Source organism: Aethalodelphis obliquidens, unplaced genomic scaffold, assembly GCF_003676395.1.
Source record: "Aethalodelphis obliquidens isolate GAN/ISIS:26980383/991018 unplaced genomic scaffold, ASM367639v1 scaffold53, whole genome shotgun sequence".
Classification (NCBI taxonomy): Eukaryota; Metazoa; Chordata; class Mammalia; order Artiodactyla; family Delphinidae; genus Aethalodelphis; species Aethalodelphis obliquidens.
Window position 1 is genome coordinate 4,846,009 of NW_020837997.1, and position 18,639 is coordinate 4,864,647.

Here is an 18,639-nt window from a genome sequence, read left to right on the forward strand (position 1 = left end):
ATGGGACATATCGCTGTTTCACTGATTAGCTTTCCTCTCACTAAAATGCACACACTTGTTAAACGAAAGTTGGTTGTGTGTCAGCATTTCAAAAGATTTTCCCAGTTTGATGCAGGTGATGCTTGGGCTGTACTGAGGTTGCAACAAGATTTTATCCTGAGGCCTGTGCGTCCCCAGATGAGCAGTTTCTCATTTGCCTTTAACTGTTGCACATATTTACCTATGTCCCACAGGCTTGGCGCTGAGCTGAGCATTCTACAAAAATGTCTAACCTGCCCAGCAATCCAGAGTTGTGAAGTCAAAGATTATAAGAATGCTGCAAGGTCTTGCTCCTTGCCACTCAGTTTAGTCTTTAGTAGATGGGGATCTTGAATCTGGGCTGTAACACTAATGGGTCCCCTTTAGTGAGCTCAGGCTCTAGTGAGCTGTAATTATGTCCCAAAGACTGCACTGCATGTGTTACGTTACCACATTTAATCTTTAACCTTACTTACTTCCCCACTCCCACAATTATTTCCTGACCTGATTCCTGTGCATCCCTATTTCTAAAACTTCCCAGGCCCCCCTCCACATCTCTTCTCTACTGCCAAAGCCCAGGACACAAGAGGCCAGATGGAGACCAAGGGTTTCACAAGAAACTGATCTTTACTCAACAAAGTTCTACACAAGTGGAATCTCACGCCACCTTGGCGCCAGTCCCCAGCACAGCACGGTAACAAATGGACAGACCCTGGGAGCCCGCAGGAAGAAGAGGATGAGGGGGAAGGAGGGATGTGGGAACGAGAGGGACTGCAGATCGAGGCCAGTCAGGGTCCGCAGCCCTGCGCAGGGGAAAAGGTTGAGAAGCTGAAACTTCGTTGTGCAAAAATCAACAAAAAAATAAATTAAAAAATTAAATAGTTTCCTTAATTAAAAAAAAGAAAAGAAGAAAAAGATAACTAGAACCAGGCTCCCCTTCCCTGAAGGTGGTTGGAGGCCCCCCATCCTGGATGGAGAAGGGGTTACCAATCCCATCAGACAGCCAATCCACACACCCCAAGACCCAGCAGAGGATGCTCCAAAGAACTGGAATTACCAGAAAATTAAATGGTATTTAATTTTTTTTTCTTTTCTTTTTTTTACAAATGGCTTCCAGAGACCTGCTGGAGTTTCACAGCGGGGGAACCAGCTGAGTTTATGGAATGTGCACCAAGTGCCCCTTGGAAGAGAGGTGGGGCCTGACCCTGTCTGATAGGAGACACAGGGCTGTGATGAGGGTGTGATCCAGTGCTCGAGAGGGATGCATGGAGCAGGACCCAGAATGCAGGAATCCAGTCAAACCCCCAAAACCGCAAAAAGAGGCCCCCAGAGAAGTAGAAAGGGAAGAGGAAAACAACATTAAGGGGGCTTCAAGGCTTGGTTTCAGTTTTGAGGCCAACTGGGAAGCAACCACACCTCCTCTCTCTAGGGGAGCCTCTCCCACTGTGCTTGCATCCCCAACCAATCCCAGAAGTTTCCCTAGGATCGCTACCCCAATCTGGTGGGGTCTTGGGGCCTACTGGGAGCTGTGATGATCAGGAAGTCCCAGGGCCAGAGTCGGGTAAGGGAATACAGCACCCTTCCCTTCCTTTGGTTTCCCTCTTGCTGGCAAAGCATAAGCCTTGGTTTTCTATCACCATCAATTAAATGCCTCAGCCTCGGCCCTTGTGTTAAAACCCAGGCCTGGAAGAGGGCTCTCGGAAGCAGAGAAACAGACTGCCTTTGAAACAGACTTGCTTATGGAGAGACACAGGGGTAGATGTCAGCAGCTCTGGCTGCCCCCAACTCTCCTCAGGGGGAAAAAGTTCCAGCCCAGCATCTTCGAAAGTCACTGGAGCACAGGGGAGGGAGAAAAGGGCGACCTCTGGCCAGCCCCGGCCACTTCGGTGGTCCCCACTCTTCTGGCTGGGACGGGACAAGGAGGGAGACACACTGGCTGAGGCTGCCACAGAGCTGGCAAGAAGTGTGCGGAGCAGGTCCAAAGCGTGTGCGTGCTGACTGGGCGGCCCCAAGGTGGCCGTCCTCTTCCCCCCCACCCGCCCCAGGGTCCCAGCGGAGGTCCCCAACCCACCCAGCCCTCCCTAATCACCGCCAATTCCGGCAAAACAGCAGAAGCTTCTTAAACTCTAGATGCAGGTTACACGGAAGGCCTTACGAGTTAACTCAGGGGTTCACTAATTCTACTGTCTCCATGCAGTCGGGGAAATGGTGGGGCGGCTGGCCCAGCCTGGCTGGCTGCAGCGCCCGCACATGCGTGTAGCCACGTGTGTACGTGTGAGTGTACGTGTCTCTACAAGGACCCCCCTCCCCACCTGCTTTTCCCTTGCCTCATCCTAAGCCGGATTTGGTCGGCCGTGTTGATTCTTCCCTCCCACACGTGGCTGGCCCAAGTAGGCTGCCTGAGGTGACCCCAATTAGAGCAAGGGGCCCTTGCTGCCAAGAAGTCCCACCCCCCTCCCATTTATAGGATGAACGTGGAGGCCCCACCCACCTGCCCACCCGCTGACCGGCCTATGGCCGGGTATGGCAGGTAGATGGACGGGGAGGGCGTCTGGATTTGGGTCCCACTCACTCCTCCCTAACCCCCCTCGACCAGGGCACGGCGACTTCTGGACGCAGCGCGCTCCCCAGCAACCCCTCTGACGACGACGCAGACAGAAACCTGTGAGGAGAGGAGAGGGTCAGGGCCTGCGCCCCTTTGGCTCCCACAACAGCGCCAGCCCTCTCTGCACACGGCCTCCTCACCTGGCAGTCGCAGTACTCATCTAGACCCCGTAGAAGGCAGCTAGCCTCTCCTTAAGCAGCGGCGGGAACTGCTCTGAGAACTGCTGCCAGTTTTCTTCCCCAACTTGGTCTTTGAAGCCATGGAGAATCTGCAGCGAGGGAGGGGGTGAGGGGCGCCCCGGAGCGGAGCAAGATGAAGATGAACTCGGTCTCTCCCCACCCTGCCGCCTTCCGAGACTAGATCAGGGCCAAGCGGGAGCCCTACCTTATAAAACATGTCCCGAAGGTCATCCTTCGGGCTCACCCAGGAGGCTACAGCGTCGCAGAAGAAAATAAAGTCCTGAAACGTGACGGATCCCACGTGAGGGGCCGTCCAAGCCCAGCCCCAGCAACTTCCCTCAGAGCCCAGCTGCCCCAACCTGCACAACACCCCCGGGGTTGACGCCTATCATCATGCAGATGCCTCGGAAGGCTGAGTCCTTCTCCTCATTGTCCCTGATGTTCCTGAGGGATGTGCACCTGTGGGGAAGGTAAGCAGTGGGGAATCAGCCAGTGGGCCTGGGGCAGGATTGACATCTGTGGGGGACAGCAGGGAGCGGTGGGCCAGTGGGTGGTGGGGCTGGGATGGGACATGTATCTGTGAGGCGTGGGGGAAGCAGGAGATCAGGGCTCAGTGGGGCTGGGTCGGGCATCCACGGGTGGGCAGGGTAGGGCTGGGTGGGCACAGGCGAGGGACTGGGTCGGGCCTGTCCCACCCTCCCCCCACCGCCCAGCCCACCGTACGGCAGGCCCCACACAGGTGGGCACACACCAAGGCCGGATGAACTGCTGCAGCATGGGTGCCACCTCCTGTGGGCACACGTAGCCCAGGCGGCCGATGGTGATGGCTGGAATGGCAGAGGGACTCGTCAGGCGACCTGCAACCCCGAGCGGCCCCGGTACGTGGCAGGGCCTCTAGCACGAGGCACCAGCCCCGCCCCACGGGCCCCAAGAGAATAGCTCCTGCCAGCTCCCTGGGCCCCCAAGCTTGGCCCGGTCAGGGTCTCCTCCCCACCCCACTTGGGTCTCTCCCAGGTCTCCCCCGAGGCCAACATCTTTCTTAGGCCTCCTCCCATAGCCCCATTCCAGGTCCTTCCAGTCACCCTCCCTGGTTCTTTCCCAAGGCCTCTTGTCAGCTACCCTCCCAGCCAGGATACCCCACCTCCAGGAGGCGGGCAAGGGGGCGGCAAGGGCCCAGGCCTGGGGCCCACCTGTGTTTTCCAGCAACGTCTTGGGTGTGTTGGGCCGGTTAATGATCTCCACCAGGTTGTTGAGGACCATCTGCACATAGGGCTGCATCTCTGCCCCTGGGGGACAGGCCAGTCAGAGCCCCACACAGCCCACGCCACCCACACTGACCCGAGTTGTATCCAGACACTGGCCAACCAGTGAGGAAGCAAGCAACCTTCTCTGGCTATCTGCTGCCCAGGCGCCATGGCCAACCAGAGACAGACCTACACCCTCCCAACACCAGAAGCTTCCCTGGCGTCACTGCTGGACACCAGGGTGAGACCACACCACCCAGCCTCCCTGTGGGGTTAGGCAGAGAGCAGAGAAGCAGTGACAGTCTCCCAGCCAATCCCAGGGGGCCTTTCAGCCAATTGCTTGGAGGGGAGGGAGGTGACAAGTAGTCCAATAAGTACAGGCCTCCTGTCCTGTGCCTCTTTGGAAAAGCCAATTACAGATGGCCTTTCAGCCATGTGTCCCCATCTCGGATGAAAATGCTCAGAGGTGTCCCCTTGTCCCTGGCCAATCGGAGCCTTCCTCAAGGAGCACCAGGGCCCTCTAGAGGGAACCTGTCAGTTAGAGCCAGACTCCTGGCCCCAGGCTGGGAACAAGCCAATGGGGAGGGACAGGGCCTGCCCAGCTGTGGGGCACTTACCCATCTGCATGCAGATCTCGCCAATGGCCCAGGTGGCATTGTTGCAGACAGAGATGAACTCGGGGTTCAGGTTGGTGCCCAGGATGGGCATGAACTCAGCTGGCAGGGAGAAAGAAGGGTGCTGAGCAGGAGGGCCAGCCAGGGTAAGCTTCTGACACTTGCGAAGCAGGCCCCGTCAGACAGTACGAATACATCCCAGTGCGGTCACAGTCCTCCCAGGTCATCTCTCCATCACTTGAGGCCAGGGCTGGGGTCATGGGGTAAGGACGAAATGGGGGTCGTACCGATACAGGGCTTGACATGGATGAAGCAGGCTTTGGTGAGGTCTCCCAGGAGGGCGAAGGAGCTCTGCCGGACCTCAGGCATCGAGTCCTGGGGGTTGGAGCAGGGTCAGCGTGGCCGGGCTCCCCTTCCCCCAACCAGCCGGGATCCCAACTAACCCCTCAGAGCAGGGCAGCTAAGGGAACAGCTCCTGGAGCATGACCTGACCCTGCCACTTCCCAGTGCCAAGGCTACAGGCCCCATCTGTACATCTGGGACTCGGGGCATGTGAACGAGAATGCCCAGCTCGGTACCACTACAGAAGAGAGCACTTGGAACTGCTGCCCATCCTCAATACGCTGCGGGGTGGGGGCGTCATATTGGAGGGGCTTGTGCTTTCACATTTCCTATTTTCTACTTTTTAATTTTCTACATTGTTAGGTTTTTCTATGAGATTTTACATGTTTTATTTGAATCACTTTTAAAAATAATTACAAGCTTTTTTTTTTTAATGGGTCCTTTCTCCCTGATGTCCTCAGGGCATAACCAAGGCCCTGAGTCCACCCAAGGCAGCCCACAAAGGCTGCTGGGTGTCACCATTGTCCACTTAGAGGCCCGCGAGGGGCCCACCCACCTGCATGCACTGAAAGAGCAGTGTCATGATGTTGCTGCGGGCTACCAGCTGCTCCACGTGCCCGCCCAGGCCCTCAGCCAGGCCGCTGAGCAGGTCCAGCGCCACGATCATGAAGTCCTTGTCAGGGGCCTCGTACTGCTCAGGGTGCTGGGTGTACATCTGGGCACAGAAGGGGGCAGGCAGGTGAGGGGAGTGGGCCCAGGCTGGGGCAGCAGCAGAGGAGCGGGTGATGGGGTGGTGCTGGAGGGATGCTCACCATGGCCTGGGCCAGCGTCTTCTGCACCAGGGTAACACAGCGCTGGTAGACGGGCTCACAGTAGGGCAGGAAGCCACTCTGCAGGGCAGTGGCCACTGATGACAGGCACTGGCAAGGAGGAGGGCAGGAGAGGTGAGCTCAGGTGGGTGGGACGGGGCCTCGGGAGAGGGCCTGGAGCTCACCCACCTCCAGCAGAGGGAAGAGGTCCTTGTCTTCATCCTTGAGCTCGTTCCACTTCTGGATCAGCGGAGGCATCAGCTTCTGGATGTATTCCTGGAAGGGGAGCAGGAAGTTGGGGCTCCCTGGGTGTGGGTGGTGGCCTGGGAACCAGCAGGGTTCCCTGTGACTCAGAGGTGCCCGTCATCTGAGCAATGAGGTCTAGGCTCCTCGCTTAGGTTCATGGGGCCCTGCGAGGCCTCGCCATCCAGCCAGACCTCCAGGCCCTTCTAATTTACTCCCTTCTCACCCATCCCGAGCCCCACCCCCACCCCCCCTCCTGCCCCTTGGAGCCTGAGTCAGCGCTTCCTGCTTCCTGCAGGCCCCTGAGCTCCCCCGGCACAGCACTTACCACGCTGTCTCATAACTGTCTGTCTCCCCCACTAGACTGGGAACAGGGCGAGGGCTGGGGCCGGGTCTGTCTGTCTGCCTGTCGAGGTCATGGCCACGTCCCTGGCGTGCGACACGGGTCGCCGCCAGGTCACCGGATGCCAAGGGGCACAGGGATCGGGAGGAGGGAGCCGCTGTGGGGTCTCACCGGCTGGTTGAGGTGGTGGCCCACAGAGTCGGCCAGGGTGCCGATGGCATCGTAGAGGATGAGCAGGTTCTTGTGCTGGTACTTGCCAAAGGCAAAAACGAGGGTGTCCAGGATATAGCTGAGGTAAGGGACCAGCTCCGTGCAGGCCTCCTCCTCCAGGGTGGCGAAGGCACTGGAAGGGGGAAGGGGTTTAGCAGGCAGCCACAGGCAGGGCTAGGCTCTGAGTCGGGTCAGGGAGGGTGCACTCGGGATCAGCCAGTACGAATACGTGAGAAATCAGTACAATGTCAAGGGTCATGAGTATCATCACTTCCCAGAGAGCAGCCAGTGGGGCCAGGTGAGGTGAGGGCTGTGGGGCCAGGGGTCGAGGTTCACCTGCAGGCCGCCTCCTGTACCCTCTTGTTGCCATCCAGGATGCGCTTGAGCAGCTCTGTCATCAGAGGCTTGAGGTGCATGTCAGGCGGCTGGCTGACCACCCAGTGGGCATAGCGGCTCAGGGTCCAGCAGGCGATGGAGCGGACCAGGGCCTTCTTGTCTGATAAGCACTGGATGAGGTGCGGGATCAGCTCTGGCAGGTAGGGCACCATGCCCTGCATGCAGCCTGCAAGGAGCCGGCACAGAGGCAAGGCTGAGCCCAACTGGTCCGGGTCACATCCACCCTCCTGGGGAGAGGATCAGCCGCACCTGACAGATGGGGAAACTGAGGCTTGGAAGTTAAATAACTGGCTCAGAGTCACAGAGGCAGTGAAAGGCAGGATGGGGATGGGAAACGGCATCAGAGCAAGACTTTCCTCTCCATCAGCTCCACCCCATTCCAGGGCTTGTGATGTTTTTATCTGGTCACTAGTTCATTCATAGATGGCCAAGCTGCACACTGACTTGGGCTTTATGGGCAGTAACAACGCAGGTGGACAGAAAGGACCTTTCCTTTGAAACCTTTCTTGGATGTTTGTGATTTTTCTTTTTCTACTTTACATCTTCTCTTTTTAAAAACCCTTAACTGTGTCTCTCTTTTCATTACAGAACACGGGTAATAAATAGCACACCCTCTGATAATCCCAAGCCATGAGATCTATTTTTACCAGTTTAGGGTCAGTTCCTTGAGATCTTTTCCCATTATATATGCAGAACACTTCACATAGTCTATTAAAATACATACGTGCATTGTGGAACGTGTTATGTGTCCTGTTAACATAAGACCCATTACTTATTATATGAGGAAACATTTCCTTAGACAACTTTGAAAAGCTCTCCAGGGTGAGGGCTCCTGCTGCCCTCTCTGCTTGTTCTAGCAGGCCTGGATGCTGAGGGGGTCGTGTGTGCTGCCTGTAACAGTTCTGCAAAGCCCTCTGGTAGTTCACACTGTACACCCCATCCATCGGGACAAGGGGAACCTGGAAACCGTGTCAGTACAGCACAAGCACACCGTGTGAAGTTTAAGGAAACACCACTGCACACTTCTGATTCTGGCAGGCCAGCCTCGCAGCCAGAGCAGGTTTGAGGCCCAGCTTCACTCTGGGTGACGAGGGAAGTGCCGTTGATTCTCTCTGCACCTTAGTTCCCCCATCTAAGAAACCCACCTCCTCAGGTGGTAGTGAGCCCGCAGGACAGGGCTGCCTGCTGTGGGGCAAGCACTGCAGAAGTGCCTGTTATTATTGTTGCTGTTATTATGCTTATGGCCTGTCCATGAGAATTAAGGAAAGAGCTTGCTTTCGGGGGTCCCTTTCAGGCCCACGGGCTGAAGGGAAGATTCAAATCCCAGAGCTGTTTGGAGTGGGGTGAGCAGGCCTCTGGAGAGAACCTGGGGATGGCGTCGCCCCCCACAAGCCTGCCTGGGCCAGCCCCAGTCTCGCACCAGCGTGGGGATCAGAGGTCAGGCGCAGCCAGGCTGGCAGGTCACTTACCCTCAGCAATGGCGCCCAGCACCAGGATGCCCGACTCCTTGACCACCCACTCGGGGTGGAAGAGGAGGCCCTTGAGCAGGGGGAGTAGGTGGGGCAGCAGTTCCTCCCGGAAGACGTTAGCCAGGACGTCCAGTGCAGCCGCCGAGCACTTCCCTGGGGTGGGAGGGGAGATGGGGGGGGAGGGGTGGCGGGCTCAGGGAGGCACATCAGGCAGGCCACCAGCCCTCCTCTCTGTGCCCCCCAGGATCAGAAATCATGATTAGAATCTTCATGATCTGCTCCATATAGGCTTCTGATTCCCTCCTAAGAGGGGAGCCCAGGGCTTGCTGCCCCCTACTTCCCCCTTCTCACCCCAGGCCCGGCCACTTACTCAGATTCCAGTCGGACAAAGCATCATCGTCATCATCATCCTCTGCATCCTCTGAGCCATCAGGCCGCTCAGCCTCATGGGGCAGCGTCACCGTGCGTGACTTGTGGAAGCGTGGCTTGATATCCTGCTCGCTGTCAGGGACGGCCTCATCCTCCTCCACATCCCCCTGTGGAGCCAGGCAGATGGCTAAGCACCACAGAGGCCCCCATCCCCAGTGCCCCAGCCTTCATCCTCCTGCCTGTGCCTGGTGGTCAGCCCTAACTAACCTTGAGCAGGATGATGTCGATTTCTGAGTACTTCATCCCGTTTACCAGGATAGGGATCAACCTGTTGGAAGAGAGGCTGTTAATCAGGATGCAGGGGCCCCAGAGGGGGCTTACAGCCTGGGGGAGAGGGAAGAAGCGGGGAGGGGAGGAGGTCAGGGAGCCAAGGGGCCGACTGCACATGCTGATCCTGGTTATGCTACATCCACTCATTTCCCTTAGTGGGTACTATCTCAGCCGAGTCTCAGCCACTGTGACTGGGTCAGAGCTGACACTACTCCTAGCTCCACAGGAAGGTTCTGGACCCAGACCCCTGGCCACTCAGTGAATTCCCGACCCCTGAATACACTGAGAAGCTTGGAATAGTGCCTGACCCCTAGCACACCATAAAGCAGGGACATGTGGCCCTGTCACCAGGCACTTCCCTAGGATGGGGCCTGGTTAGGGGACCAAACAGGCAGGGCAGCCTGCCCCCTCAGCTGGAGCCCATGCACGTCGGGATCGGAGATTTTGGTTAGAGCCCTCACTGACTCGGGGATAGAAAAGTAATCCAAGTTGGTCCAGGAGGATCAGCCCTAGGACTTTTGCGGAGATACTGGTTGAGAGAGAATTTCTTTACTCTGAGGCTCCTGAGCTGGAAGGCTGCAGAAGGCCACAGTACTACGACGAGGGAAGGCTGTGCCTGAGAACAAAGCCAACATAGAGGAAGTAGATCTGAGACCAGACAGGCGCCTTTCACATCCTTTGAGCACCTGGATCCAGCTATGCCTAAAGCCTCTGTTGAGTCTTCACTTTTTTCCACCTATAACTTAACCTAATTTTTAAGTCATTAAAGCTACATACTTACCGTTTGCAAAATAAATGTGCACAGGAATAAAAGTAAACCAAGATACAAGATGTGGACTGAGGCTAGCGCAGGAGCTGACCAGAAGGAAAGGCATAGGCATGGCAAGAGGTGGAGGCTGGGGTGGGACAGAGGGCAGAAGCAGCACTCACTGGACCAGGTGGGAGGCCAGGACTTCCTTGCAGATGGGCTGCTCGGCCAGTGTCAGCCAGAACTCGCAGGCCTCAAGGGCCACGTTCTCATCATGGTCCTGGGTCCTCTGCAGCATGTACTGGGGTGGGATGGGAGAAAGGCTAAGGCTTGGCCCGGCTAGGGGTGGCTCCCCACCTGCCTCCCACCCCTCAGCGCACACGCGGGCTGGCCCTGGCCAGGCATACCTGGATGATGCTGTGCATGTGGGGGATGAGCCTGTCGATCCGCACTTCCAGCAGCATCACCAGTGCACGGCACACGTTCTTCCGCACCTCAGGGTCATCATCCACGGCCAGGGCGAACAGATGCTGCAGGGAAGCCGGGGTCAGCTGTGGCTGGGCCCTCGGCCCTCCCGCTGCTCCCCTCCCCAGCCCAGTGGCCCACCTCGATGAAGGTGTCGATGTTGTCCATCAGTGCCTGGGCCCGGTCCATGATAAACTGATTCACACAGGCGATGGCATGGGACCTGGCAGGGGGCAGGCGCACATGGGTCACTCCTGGCCCCACCCATCCCACCTGCTCCAGGCCCCCTGCAGACCCCTGGGGAGCCGCACCCACCGGATCTTGGGGCTGCAGTGCTTGAAGAACTGTAGGAACTTGGGAATCATGATGTTGAGGGGCCTGTTGAGGGCATCGCTGTCCAGAAGTTCGGATGAGTCTTCGCAGATCTTCTGCAGGGCTCCGAAGGCTCCCTGAGTGGAGGGGAGCAGGCACATGGGTGTGGGTCCCGGTCTGGCCCCAGCTCCCGCTTAGGCAGGCAGGCCATGGCTCATCCCCTACCTCACAAGTGTTGTAATCCTCCGAGTTGAGTAGGTTGCACAGCTGGGGCAGCAGCTCGGGCCACATCTGCAGCTCGCCCTTGGAAGCGATGGTGGTGATGAGAATGCCTGGGGCGGCCAGGAAAGGACGCTGCCTCAGGCTGGGTGCGGGCCTGCCTGGCGCCCCAGCCCTCCTTGCTGCGCACTCACTCCAGCACACTTTCTGTGCGCTACCCCCTGTAACCCTACACACTCTTTGAGATCCTCTGAGTCCTACCGTGAGCCAGCCCTGTTTCAGGCCCTGGGATGCAGCACATAACTAAACACAAAATCCCTGCCCTTAGGACCTATCTAGTGAGGGAGGCTGTGAGGTAAAGATAAATCAGCAGAAGACCTCGGTGGCTACATGCCAAGAGATAAGGGAGGAAATAAAGCAGAGAAGATGGCTAGCAAGTGCTGAGGATGAGGGTAGCAATTTTTAATTGGGTGGCTAGAGAAGGCCTTACTAGGTGACACCTTGATATCTGAGCAAAGACCTGAGGAGGTGAGGGAGAAGCCATCTAGGTTCTGTTCTCAGAAATGAGAACAGCTGTTTCAGGAGGGAGTGGTTCAGAGCATGGACCTGACCTAGTCACTTCTGAGCTCTGCTACTTGCCAGGCAAATCCCTTAACATCTATGTGTCTCAGTTTTCTCATCTGTAAAATGGCAGTAATAACAGTACTACACTACCATCCACGGTGCTGGAACATTCTGTGAATCAATATCCTTAACACACTGAGAAGTTTCTTGGCCAAGAGTGACAGCTCAGGGCATCATCACAGGCTGACTCCCGCTGCACCCTCTTACCTATGGTGGCCCGGATGAGCGAGGAGGCATCGCCGATGTTGTTGAGACATTCCTGTTTGATGAAGTCGGCCACAGGTGGTGGAAAGCTCTGGTAGTGTGCCTTCACGTTGTTCTTGAGGATGAGGCCACTGAGAGAGCGAGTTGGCTCATCTGGGGGAAGAGGGCTGAGGCTTAGGGAACCACAAGGGAGAAAGTGGGGTCAGGCTTGTGTGGAGGGACACCAAGGGCATACCTTCCGACTTGAGTCTGGTCAGGACGAATATCAGGTAGTTGTTGAAGTCGGGAAACTGGTTCAGTTGTTTGAGTTTCTGCTAGGTTGTTAAGGGTCTTGGGAGACAGAGGTCTTCCCCAGGCAGAGCCCCCTTACTGCCATATAGCTGATACTACTTCTGACTATGGGGACGAGGCAACCAGCTCCTGGAACCCCACCTGTCAACCCCCATGCCCAGAATAACACAGCATTTCAGGCACATGAGATTCATACAGCGGGTGGGGGAGCATGTCTGAGCTTCCCACCACTCCTGAAGATCTGGCCAGAGCAGGAGAGGGTTAGCAAACTCAGCTCTCTCTGATGTTGGCAGCTCCACTCACTAGCAATCCAATGTGGCATGTTTTTTTTTTTTAAAAAAAAGAAGGGAACTCACACTTTCAAGTGAAACTTGCTAATGGTTTAAATAATTTAAAAGTTTAACTTATAGCATTTTAAATGACCAATTGAAAAATGGAAATTTTACCCATGAAACTCAACTAAAGCCAAGCACCAACTAAAAGTGCCCCCTTCTCCTGCCGGGCCACATTTCCTCTGGGAATGGGACCCAGTAATCCTAATCCTTAATTCTCTGCCAAGGCCTGCTCCTGCCACAGCAGAAAGAGTCTAAGAATTAGGGAGTAGACCCCTTCCTCTCTGGCCTTCAGGAGCTGCAGATGTCTGCCCCGTCCCCCCAGACCCGGAAGGAAGGAAGGATACATCCTGCACAATGCGCTGCGTGGCTGTGTTGGGCGACTGCGAGTCTTTGAGCAGCTGCAGGACCTGCTGCAGGCCCTGCTCGTCTGGCTGCCAGTCCATGGTGCAAGGTGAACTGCGGGGGTAGGGGCCAGGATCAGCGCTGGATCCCAGGGGCTCCGTGTGAGTCCCGGGCTGAGCCCCCACAGAGGTGGTGGCGGCGGTAGCAGGGCGGGAGCGTCCTCGGCGGACAGACGGAGGCCGCCGATCCACGCCCGCCCAAGTGCGGGGTCCCCGCCAGCTGCGCCATCCACGGCCGCGCAGTCGCGGGCTCGGGAGCGCGGGCGCGGGTATGTGGAAGCGGGCCATGCGAGGTGGCGACGGGACCCGGCGGATCCTCATCCCACCCAACACTGGGCCTTCAGCCCACCGCGGCCCATACCGCCACCCTCGGCTCCGGGCCCTAAGACTTCCACTTCCCTCGAAGCTGCTAGGCGAGGGCCCAGCCACCTCCCCATCCAGGGACCCTGCCCCAGAACACGATAGTGCCCCAGCCCCCGTGGTCTCTCCCGTGCCGGCACGCAGTCCAGCGATTCCCCTTAATCAGACCCAAAGCAGTCTCCAGACAGGTCCCTGATGCCTCTCCGCAGGAGAGTCAACCAAGCCCACCTATCCGGCGACAGAAGGCCCCTGGACGGGTCCCTGTCGCTTCCTCAGTCAGGTCTGGCAAAGCCTCCCCACACAGCGCTCCAACCCCCCGCCCCAGTCAGCATTAACTCCTGCTAACGGGTCACTGCTGCTTCCCCCAATCAAGTTCGACCAAGCCTCCCACCACCTCGAACCGAAAACCCTCTTCGTCCGATCCCTGCGGCTACCCCCAATTAGACCTGGCCGAACACTCCCCAGGGCATTTCCTCCAACTGATCCCAGCGACGCCTCGCAGTCAGACCCAGAAAAGCCCTCCAGGCCGAAGTCTGAAGCCCTTTCCCTATCAGGGTCCAACAAGCACCCCCCCAACTTTTCAATGCGGCCTCCCCCAACCAGACCCAACCATGCCCCACCGAAACAGCCCCCTACACACACCCGATCCTCGCGACGTCCCCCAATCAGTCCCTAAGCAGTCCCCATACGATTCCCCCAATCAGAGCCCCTCCAGCCCGACCCCAGACGTCCCACTGGCCCGATTCTCGCGGCACCGGGACCTGGCCCGGTTCCGAGGCCCCACCCCCTAAGCCCGGCTCGGTTCCCCCCTCCCCCGCCCCGGCCCATTCTCGCTGCCTCCTCAATCGGGCCCAACCGGGTTCTCGGCCTTTCTCGGTCAGGCGCGGCCCCGACGCCCGGGCCGCGCGCCGCGCAGGCCTGAAGCCCTGCGGGGGTCGACGCAAGCCGGGGCCCAGCCGGTTAGGGTCCGGGTGAGGCTCACTTACCCGGCCTCGGGCAGCAGCAGCGGGGCCTTAAGCCGCGGCTTCTCCTGAGACTCGCGAGGAAGGAGGGAGCCAAAGACAGGGAGCAAAAAAAAAAAAAAAGAAAAAAGAAAACGCGGCCGTATATGAACTGCGGAGGCTTCCGTACGCCGTTCAAACTGGCCTAGAAGAACCAATCAGGAGAAACAGCCGTCGCACGTGGCCTGGCACCGGGAGACCTAGGCCCAGCAGAGGCTGGGTCACGTGACCGAAGAGATGAAGGCTCTCTAGGCCTCTCTGGCCGGCCGGTCCTCCCACCATCTCGTTTTCTCAGCCTGCCTCAACGCCGGCCTGACAGGAGCTCTTTTCTGGAACTAGGAGTTTGGTGGCGCGTGGGACTTTTTGGTGTATGGTGGACCTGTAAACCCTTCAGTCAGAGCCACCTGCGCCTTTGTCACCCCCCTCCTCTAAGAATTTAACTGTGCCTTCCTCCCTCCATCCAGACGGTACTTGGGAGGAGTACATGTGCGTGCAGAGAAAGAGTGGAGGGGACTGAGCCTGGGGTGGACTTTATACCCGAGACAAAGGAGGGAAAGTCAGACAAAGGGAGTGCCTGAGACGGGCTGGGTTCCTGAAGAAGCCTCTGCCATATTTTGCGTTATTTATTTTCCAGTACTGTTTGACAACTTTTAAAAGGATATAAAAAAATAAACCCACGAGGATATAAAATTTTAAATGAAATGAACTAATAAAATAAACGCTAGAGCAAAAGGCCTATCTCCTTTCGTTCCCTGAGGCTGAATGAGGTGAAACAGTTAAGGAAATTTAGGTAAGGGAAGGAAGATGAAAAAAGACATTCCGTGATTCTTGTGCCGTCTGAGGACAAAGTAGGGCACCCCTTTTCTTTCTCTTAAGAGTAAAGCGGAGTAGGGAGGAGCATGAGCGTCCCCGTTCCCCCCTCCCCACGTCTCCGCCCTCCTGACAAAAAGTTGGGCGACCTTATGCCCCTCGGAGCTTTAGTGTCCCCATTTGTGGAATGGGTATAAGAATAGTTTGCTGGGTTTGAGATAATCCAAGTTAAGCATTACAAGATATGCAGTAAATTGTTCTTCAAAAACGTGGCTTTTACTCCGAGGCTCAAGGCCGTCCTTTTACCGTATTTGGCTCCTCCCTAAACCAATATTTACTGAATTCACTGAATCAACTAGGGCTCTAATCCCAAAGAACAACCCAGCCCTGCCCTGAGGGACGTTTTGGCCTCGGGAGACGCACAGGTCAATTCTTGCCCCAGCCTGGAGGAGGGGGACAATTTTCTCAGTCCACTTGCCATTGGCAAAGTCAGTCCTGGCTCCGTTCATTCATGAAAAACAGGTACCTAAGCCCTCTCTTGCCGAATACTGGGGCCGCCAGGGTTTTGGGAAGGGTCAGCTGGCGCCAAACTCCACTTCAGGAGTTGGGATCCCTAAAGTAGCGGACTGGATTCCCACCTCAGCCGGCTCCGCTAGACAGGAAACCGGTTTGAGGGACACGTGCGGAAAGCCGCCGCCTTCGCATGCGCAATGGTCTTCCCGCGCGCATCGTGAGGACCTAGAACTACAAATCCCATCTTGCCGTGCGCCCGCGTCGCCGCGCTTACGGTCTCTGGCTGAGACTCGAATCTGAGGGGTTGGAGAGCTCCCCAGAGTTGGGCGTTGAGCAGAAGGAAGAATAAGGCTGAGGGGCTGGGACGGGATCTGGGGGTTTCGGGAGAGGATGCGAACCGTAGTTTTCTGCTCACGGTTGGGGGTTGCCTCAGACAAGGGTCACGTGGGGAGCGAGTTGGAGATGCAGGAGAAAATTTGTTAATGCTCACCCCCTACTTTTAATATGTCTAGTGTCCAACGGCCCCGAGCAGGCCTCGGGGGAGCGAGGAGTTAGGGCAGAATAATGTGACCCCTGCTGCCTGTATAGTCCACAGTATTGGCCCTCGTGTGATCACAGATCTTTCTTCCTCTCCCCTGATGGTGAATTTCAGTACTGAATAGAAAATCAAAAAAAAAATTTTTTCCCCGTATTTATTATGCACCTACTGCCTTTCAGTGTACAAATGGTATTCTCACAACAGCGCTGTGCACGGCAAACTTACTTCAACTAGAAGCGCTCAGTGCAAAAACGAAACTCAAAGAACTGATGCCCAACCGTGAATCTGAGATGGGAGACAAACACCTCTCAGTTTACAACAGCCTCCCTGCCTGAGCATCTCATCACACTGCACCTTCCTATCAAGGTATTTCTCAAACACGGTCCCCAAACACAAGCCAATTGCTTCACCTAGAGAAGCAATAACAGCCACTTTGTCAGAGTTAACGATGGCTGTATGAACAGTGCCCTTACTTTAGAACTTCACTCTACAAGGAGCTTCAGTATTTTCTCTCTACTTTATAGATGAAGAACCTGAACCACAGAAAGGCTAAATGACTTGCCCAAGATCACACAGCAAACAGACACCAGAATAGTTTGAAGCTGGGACTGTGTGACTCACCAAAACCTGAATTTGATTCTCCTCCCTCTTCAGACTTTCCCCAGGTCAGGGTAGGTGAGCTCAGTGAAAGGAGGTGCTGGGACACCATCAGCTCCCTCTGCCTCCTGATACTCCAGAATAGAGGCTGAGCTGCTGCAGGGGCGACCTACTTCTCCCACTTATGTTTCTTTTTAAAGATCCAGAGGCTGTGGGTGGCTTTGAGGGAGGAGGAGGTAGAGTTGGCTCCATTGGCTTCCTATGTCCTCTCCCCCACACTACATCCCCAAGGTTAAAGTCACACTTGGGCCAGCTCAGCATCCTGAAAGTAGGAGGGAGACCATTGAGGTGATGTGGAAAATAAACCAGACAAGCCTTACAGTGTGTTAGCAGGAAGTGAGGGGGGACATGTTGCCTGTTCCAAAGGCTGTTTGCTCACTCTTCAAGCCGGGGGTGGTTTCAGCTCAGGGTCTTTGCACCTGCTGTTCCTTTAGCCTGAACACTCTTCCAAGAACCATCTTCACTGCCTGCCCCACCTCCTTCGGGACTTGGAACAAATGGTGTGGCCATTCCCGACCAATTTAAAGTTATCATCTCTCCCACTCTCATCACAGTCCCCCTTTCATGCTTTTTTCCCCCGCCACAGAATGTATAAACATGTGGTGTTCTGTATTTTGTTTCTTGTCTGTTTCCCCCAACCAGAATGTTCGCTCCACTAGGACAGAGAGTTTGGTGTTTTCGTGCTCAGTATTTGGGATGCCCCACGCTCCACAGGCTGAATCTGGCAGTGTGAGGCTGGGTAGGTGCTACCTCAGCCCTCCTCCCCCTGCCTCTACGGGTGGTGGAGGGCCAAGCACATGGTTACCACCTGATCCTCAGAGTCATGATGCTCCCCCGTTGTAAGAGGGTTGGGAGCCTGGCCCTAGGATGGGCAGGAGTGCCGAGCTGCTCAGCATTCGTGCCTGGGAAGGCCTGGGAGATGGGCCCACAGCTGGGGGGCCTAGATGTTGCTCCAGGTCTAATAGGTTTGAAAAGGGGTCAGGAGGCAAGGGCATCTTAAAATATTTGTGGGCTCCAGGGAAAGCAGGCAGCCAGGCAGCCTTCAGCTCCAGCAGGATGAGCAATGAGGCCAGGAAGACACAAAAGTACAAGGAGTACTAGAGGGGCACTAGGGGCATCAGGTTTCCTTTAGGATACCTTGTCCCCTGATATATCAACTGTCATGTTCTGCAAGGTGGGACAAACAAGCCCCTTCCCTGGAAGGGCTACAGGTAGCTGGCAGGACAGAGCAGCCCCACGGGAATCCAGATCCTAGCCCTCTTTACTTCCTCCACTGCCAACACCCCATCACCTCCCCTTGCCTGATCATGGCCTGGCCTCCTCCATCTCCCAGGTTCTGCCCAGACCCCTTCAGCCAGAGGGATCCTGTTAAGACATACTGAATAAAACACATCATGTTGCTCCTTACCTCACAACCCCCCCAAAGGTTTCTCACCCTAGCACACAAGGCTCTGCATATAATCCACCCATGCTCCTCACTCAGCTGGCTCCAGTCATAGGGGCCTCCTCAAAGCTGCCCATAAGGGCCAGGCACTCTCCCTGTCTTTATGCTGGCTGTTCACTACCCCTGGGACAGGCTTTCTCACCTCCCTCAGGACTCTGGTCAGATGTGTCAACTAAAATAGACCCCTCCCTGCAGCCTCTATCCTGTCCTTCGCAGTCACGTCCCAGAACGGCTTCCCCCTTTCATCTGTGTCTGTTTTCTTCCACAATGGCAGGGAGCATGCATGGTCTGTTCTGTTCACTGCAGCAGCCGCAGGGCCCAGAAAAACCCAGGCACACCAGAGGTGCTCAGTGTCTTCTGATTTGAACAAACTGACAGCTTTGGCCCAGCCCAAATGGGACTGTGAAGGGACACTGAACAAGAACACCCAACAGTGGGGGGGAAAGTCAGGGGTGAGACCTGAGGAGAGTTCAGGCCTACAGGAGGTGATGCACCCTCGTTCTCCCCCCACACCCTCCCAAATCCCTCCCTCACTGGGCCAGATCC

At 56.4% G+C, this 18,639-nt stretch overlaps 1 protein-coding gene and 1 non-coding gene across 8 annotated transcripts; both read right to left on the minus strand.

The window, feature by feature from the left end:
* Positions 1-626: 626 nt before the first annotated feature.
* TNPO2 (transportin 2) lies at positions 627-18,614 on the minus strand. Of its 7 annotated transcripts, none has more exons than XM_027084865.1 (25): positions 14,117-18,614; positions 12,714-12,825; positions 11,979-12,054; positions 11,747-11,896; positions 10,922-11,028; positions 10,700-10,833; positions 10,526-10,607; positions 10,327-10,449; positions 10,102-10,220; positions 9,109-9,169; positions 8,843-9,008; positions 8,473-8,625; positions 6,944-7,169; positions 6,569-6,740; positions 6,001-6,087; positions 5,815-5,922; positions 5,559-5,717; positions 4,948-5,035; positions 4,664-4,762; positions 3,993-4,088; positions 3,554-3,659; positions 3,162-3,261; positions 3,008-3,082; positions 2,764-2,891; positions 627-2,680 (listed from the first exon to the last, which is right to left on the minus strand). In XM_027084865.1, exons 2-24 carry the CDS (start codon positions 12,810-12,812, stop codon positions 2,784-2,786), a joined length of 2,694 nt encoding a protein of 897 aa, XP_026940666.1. In that variant the 5' UTR covers positions 12,813-12,825; positions 14,117-18,614; the 3' UTR covers positions 627-2,680; positions 2,764-2,783. The 7 variants fall into 7 exon arrangements, 6 of the variants coding, with proteins under 6 accessions (XP_026940666.1, XP_026940669.1, XP_026940667.1 ...); XM_027084868.1 differs by lacking the exon at positions 14,117-18,614 and adding an exon at positions 13,773-13,925 and having other exon boundaries at positions 3,554-3,629; XM_027084866.1 differs by lacking the exon at positions 14,117-18,614 and adding an exon at positions 13,773-13,888.
* LOC113609015 (small nucleolar RNA SNORD41) lies at positions 6,815-6,884 on the minus strand. Its single transcript, XR_003428478.1, has one exon. It is a non-coding gene; the product is annotated as a small nucleolar RNA SNORD41 (small nucleolar RNA).
* Positions 18,615-18,639: the final 25 nt, after the last annotated feature.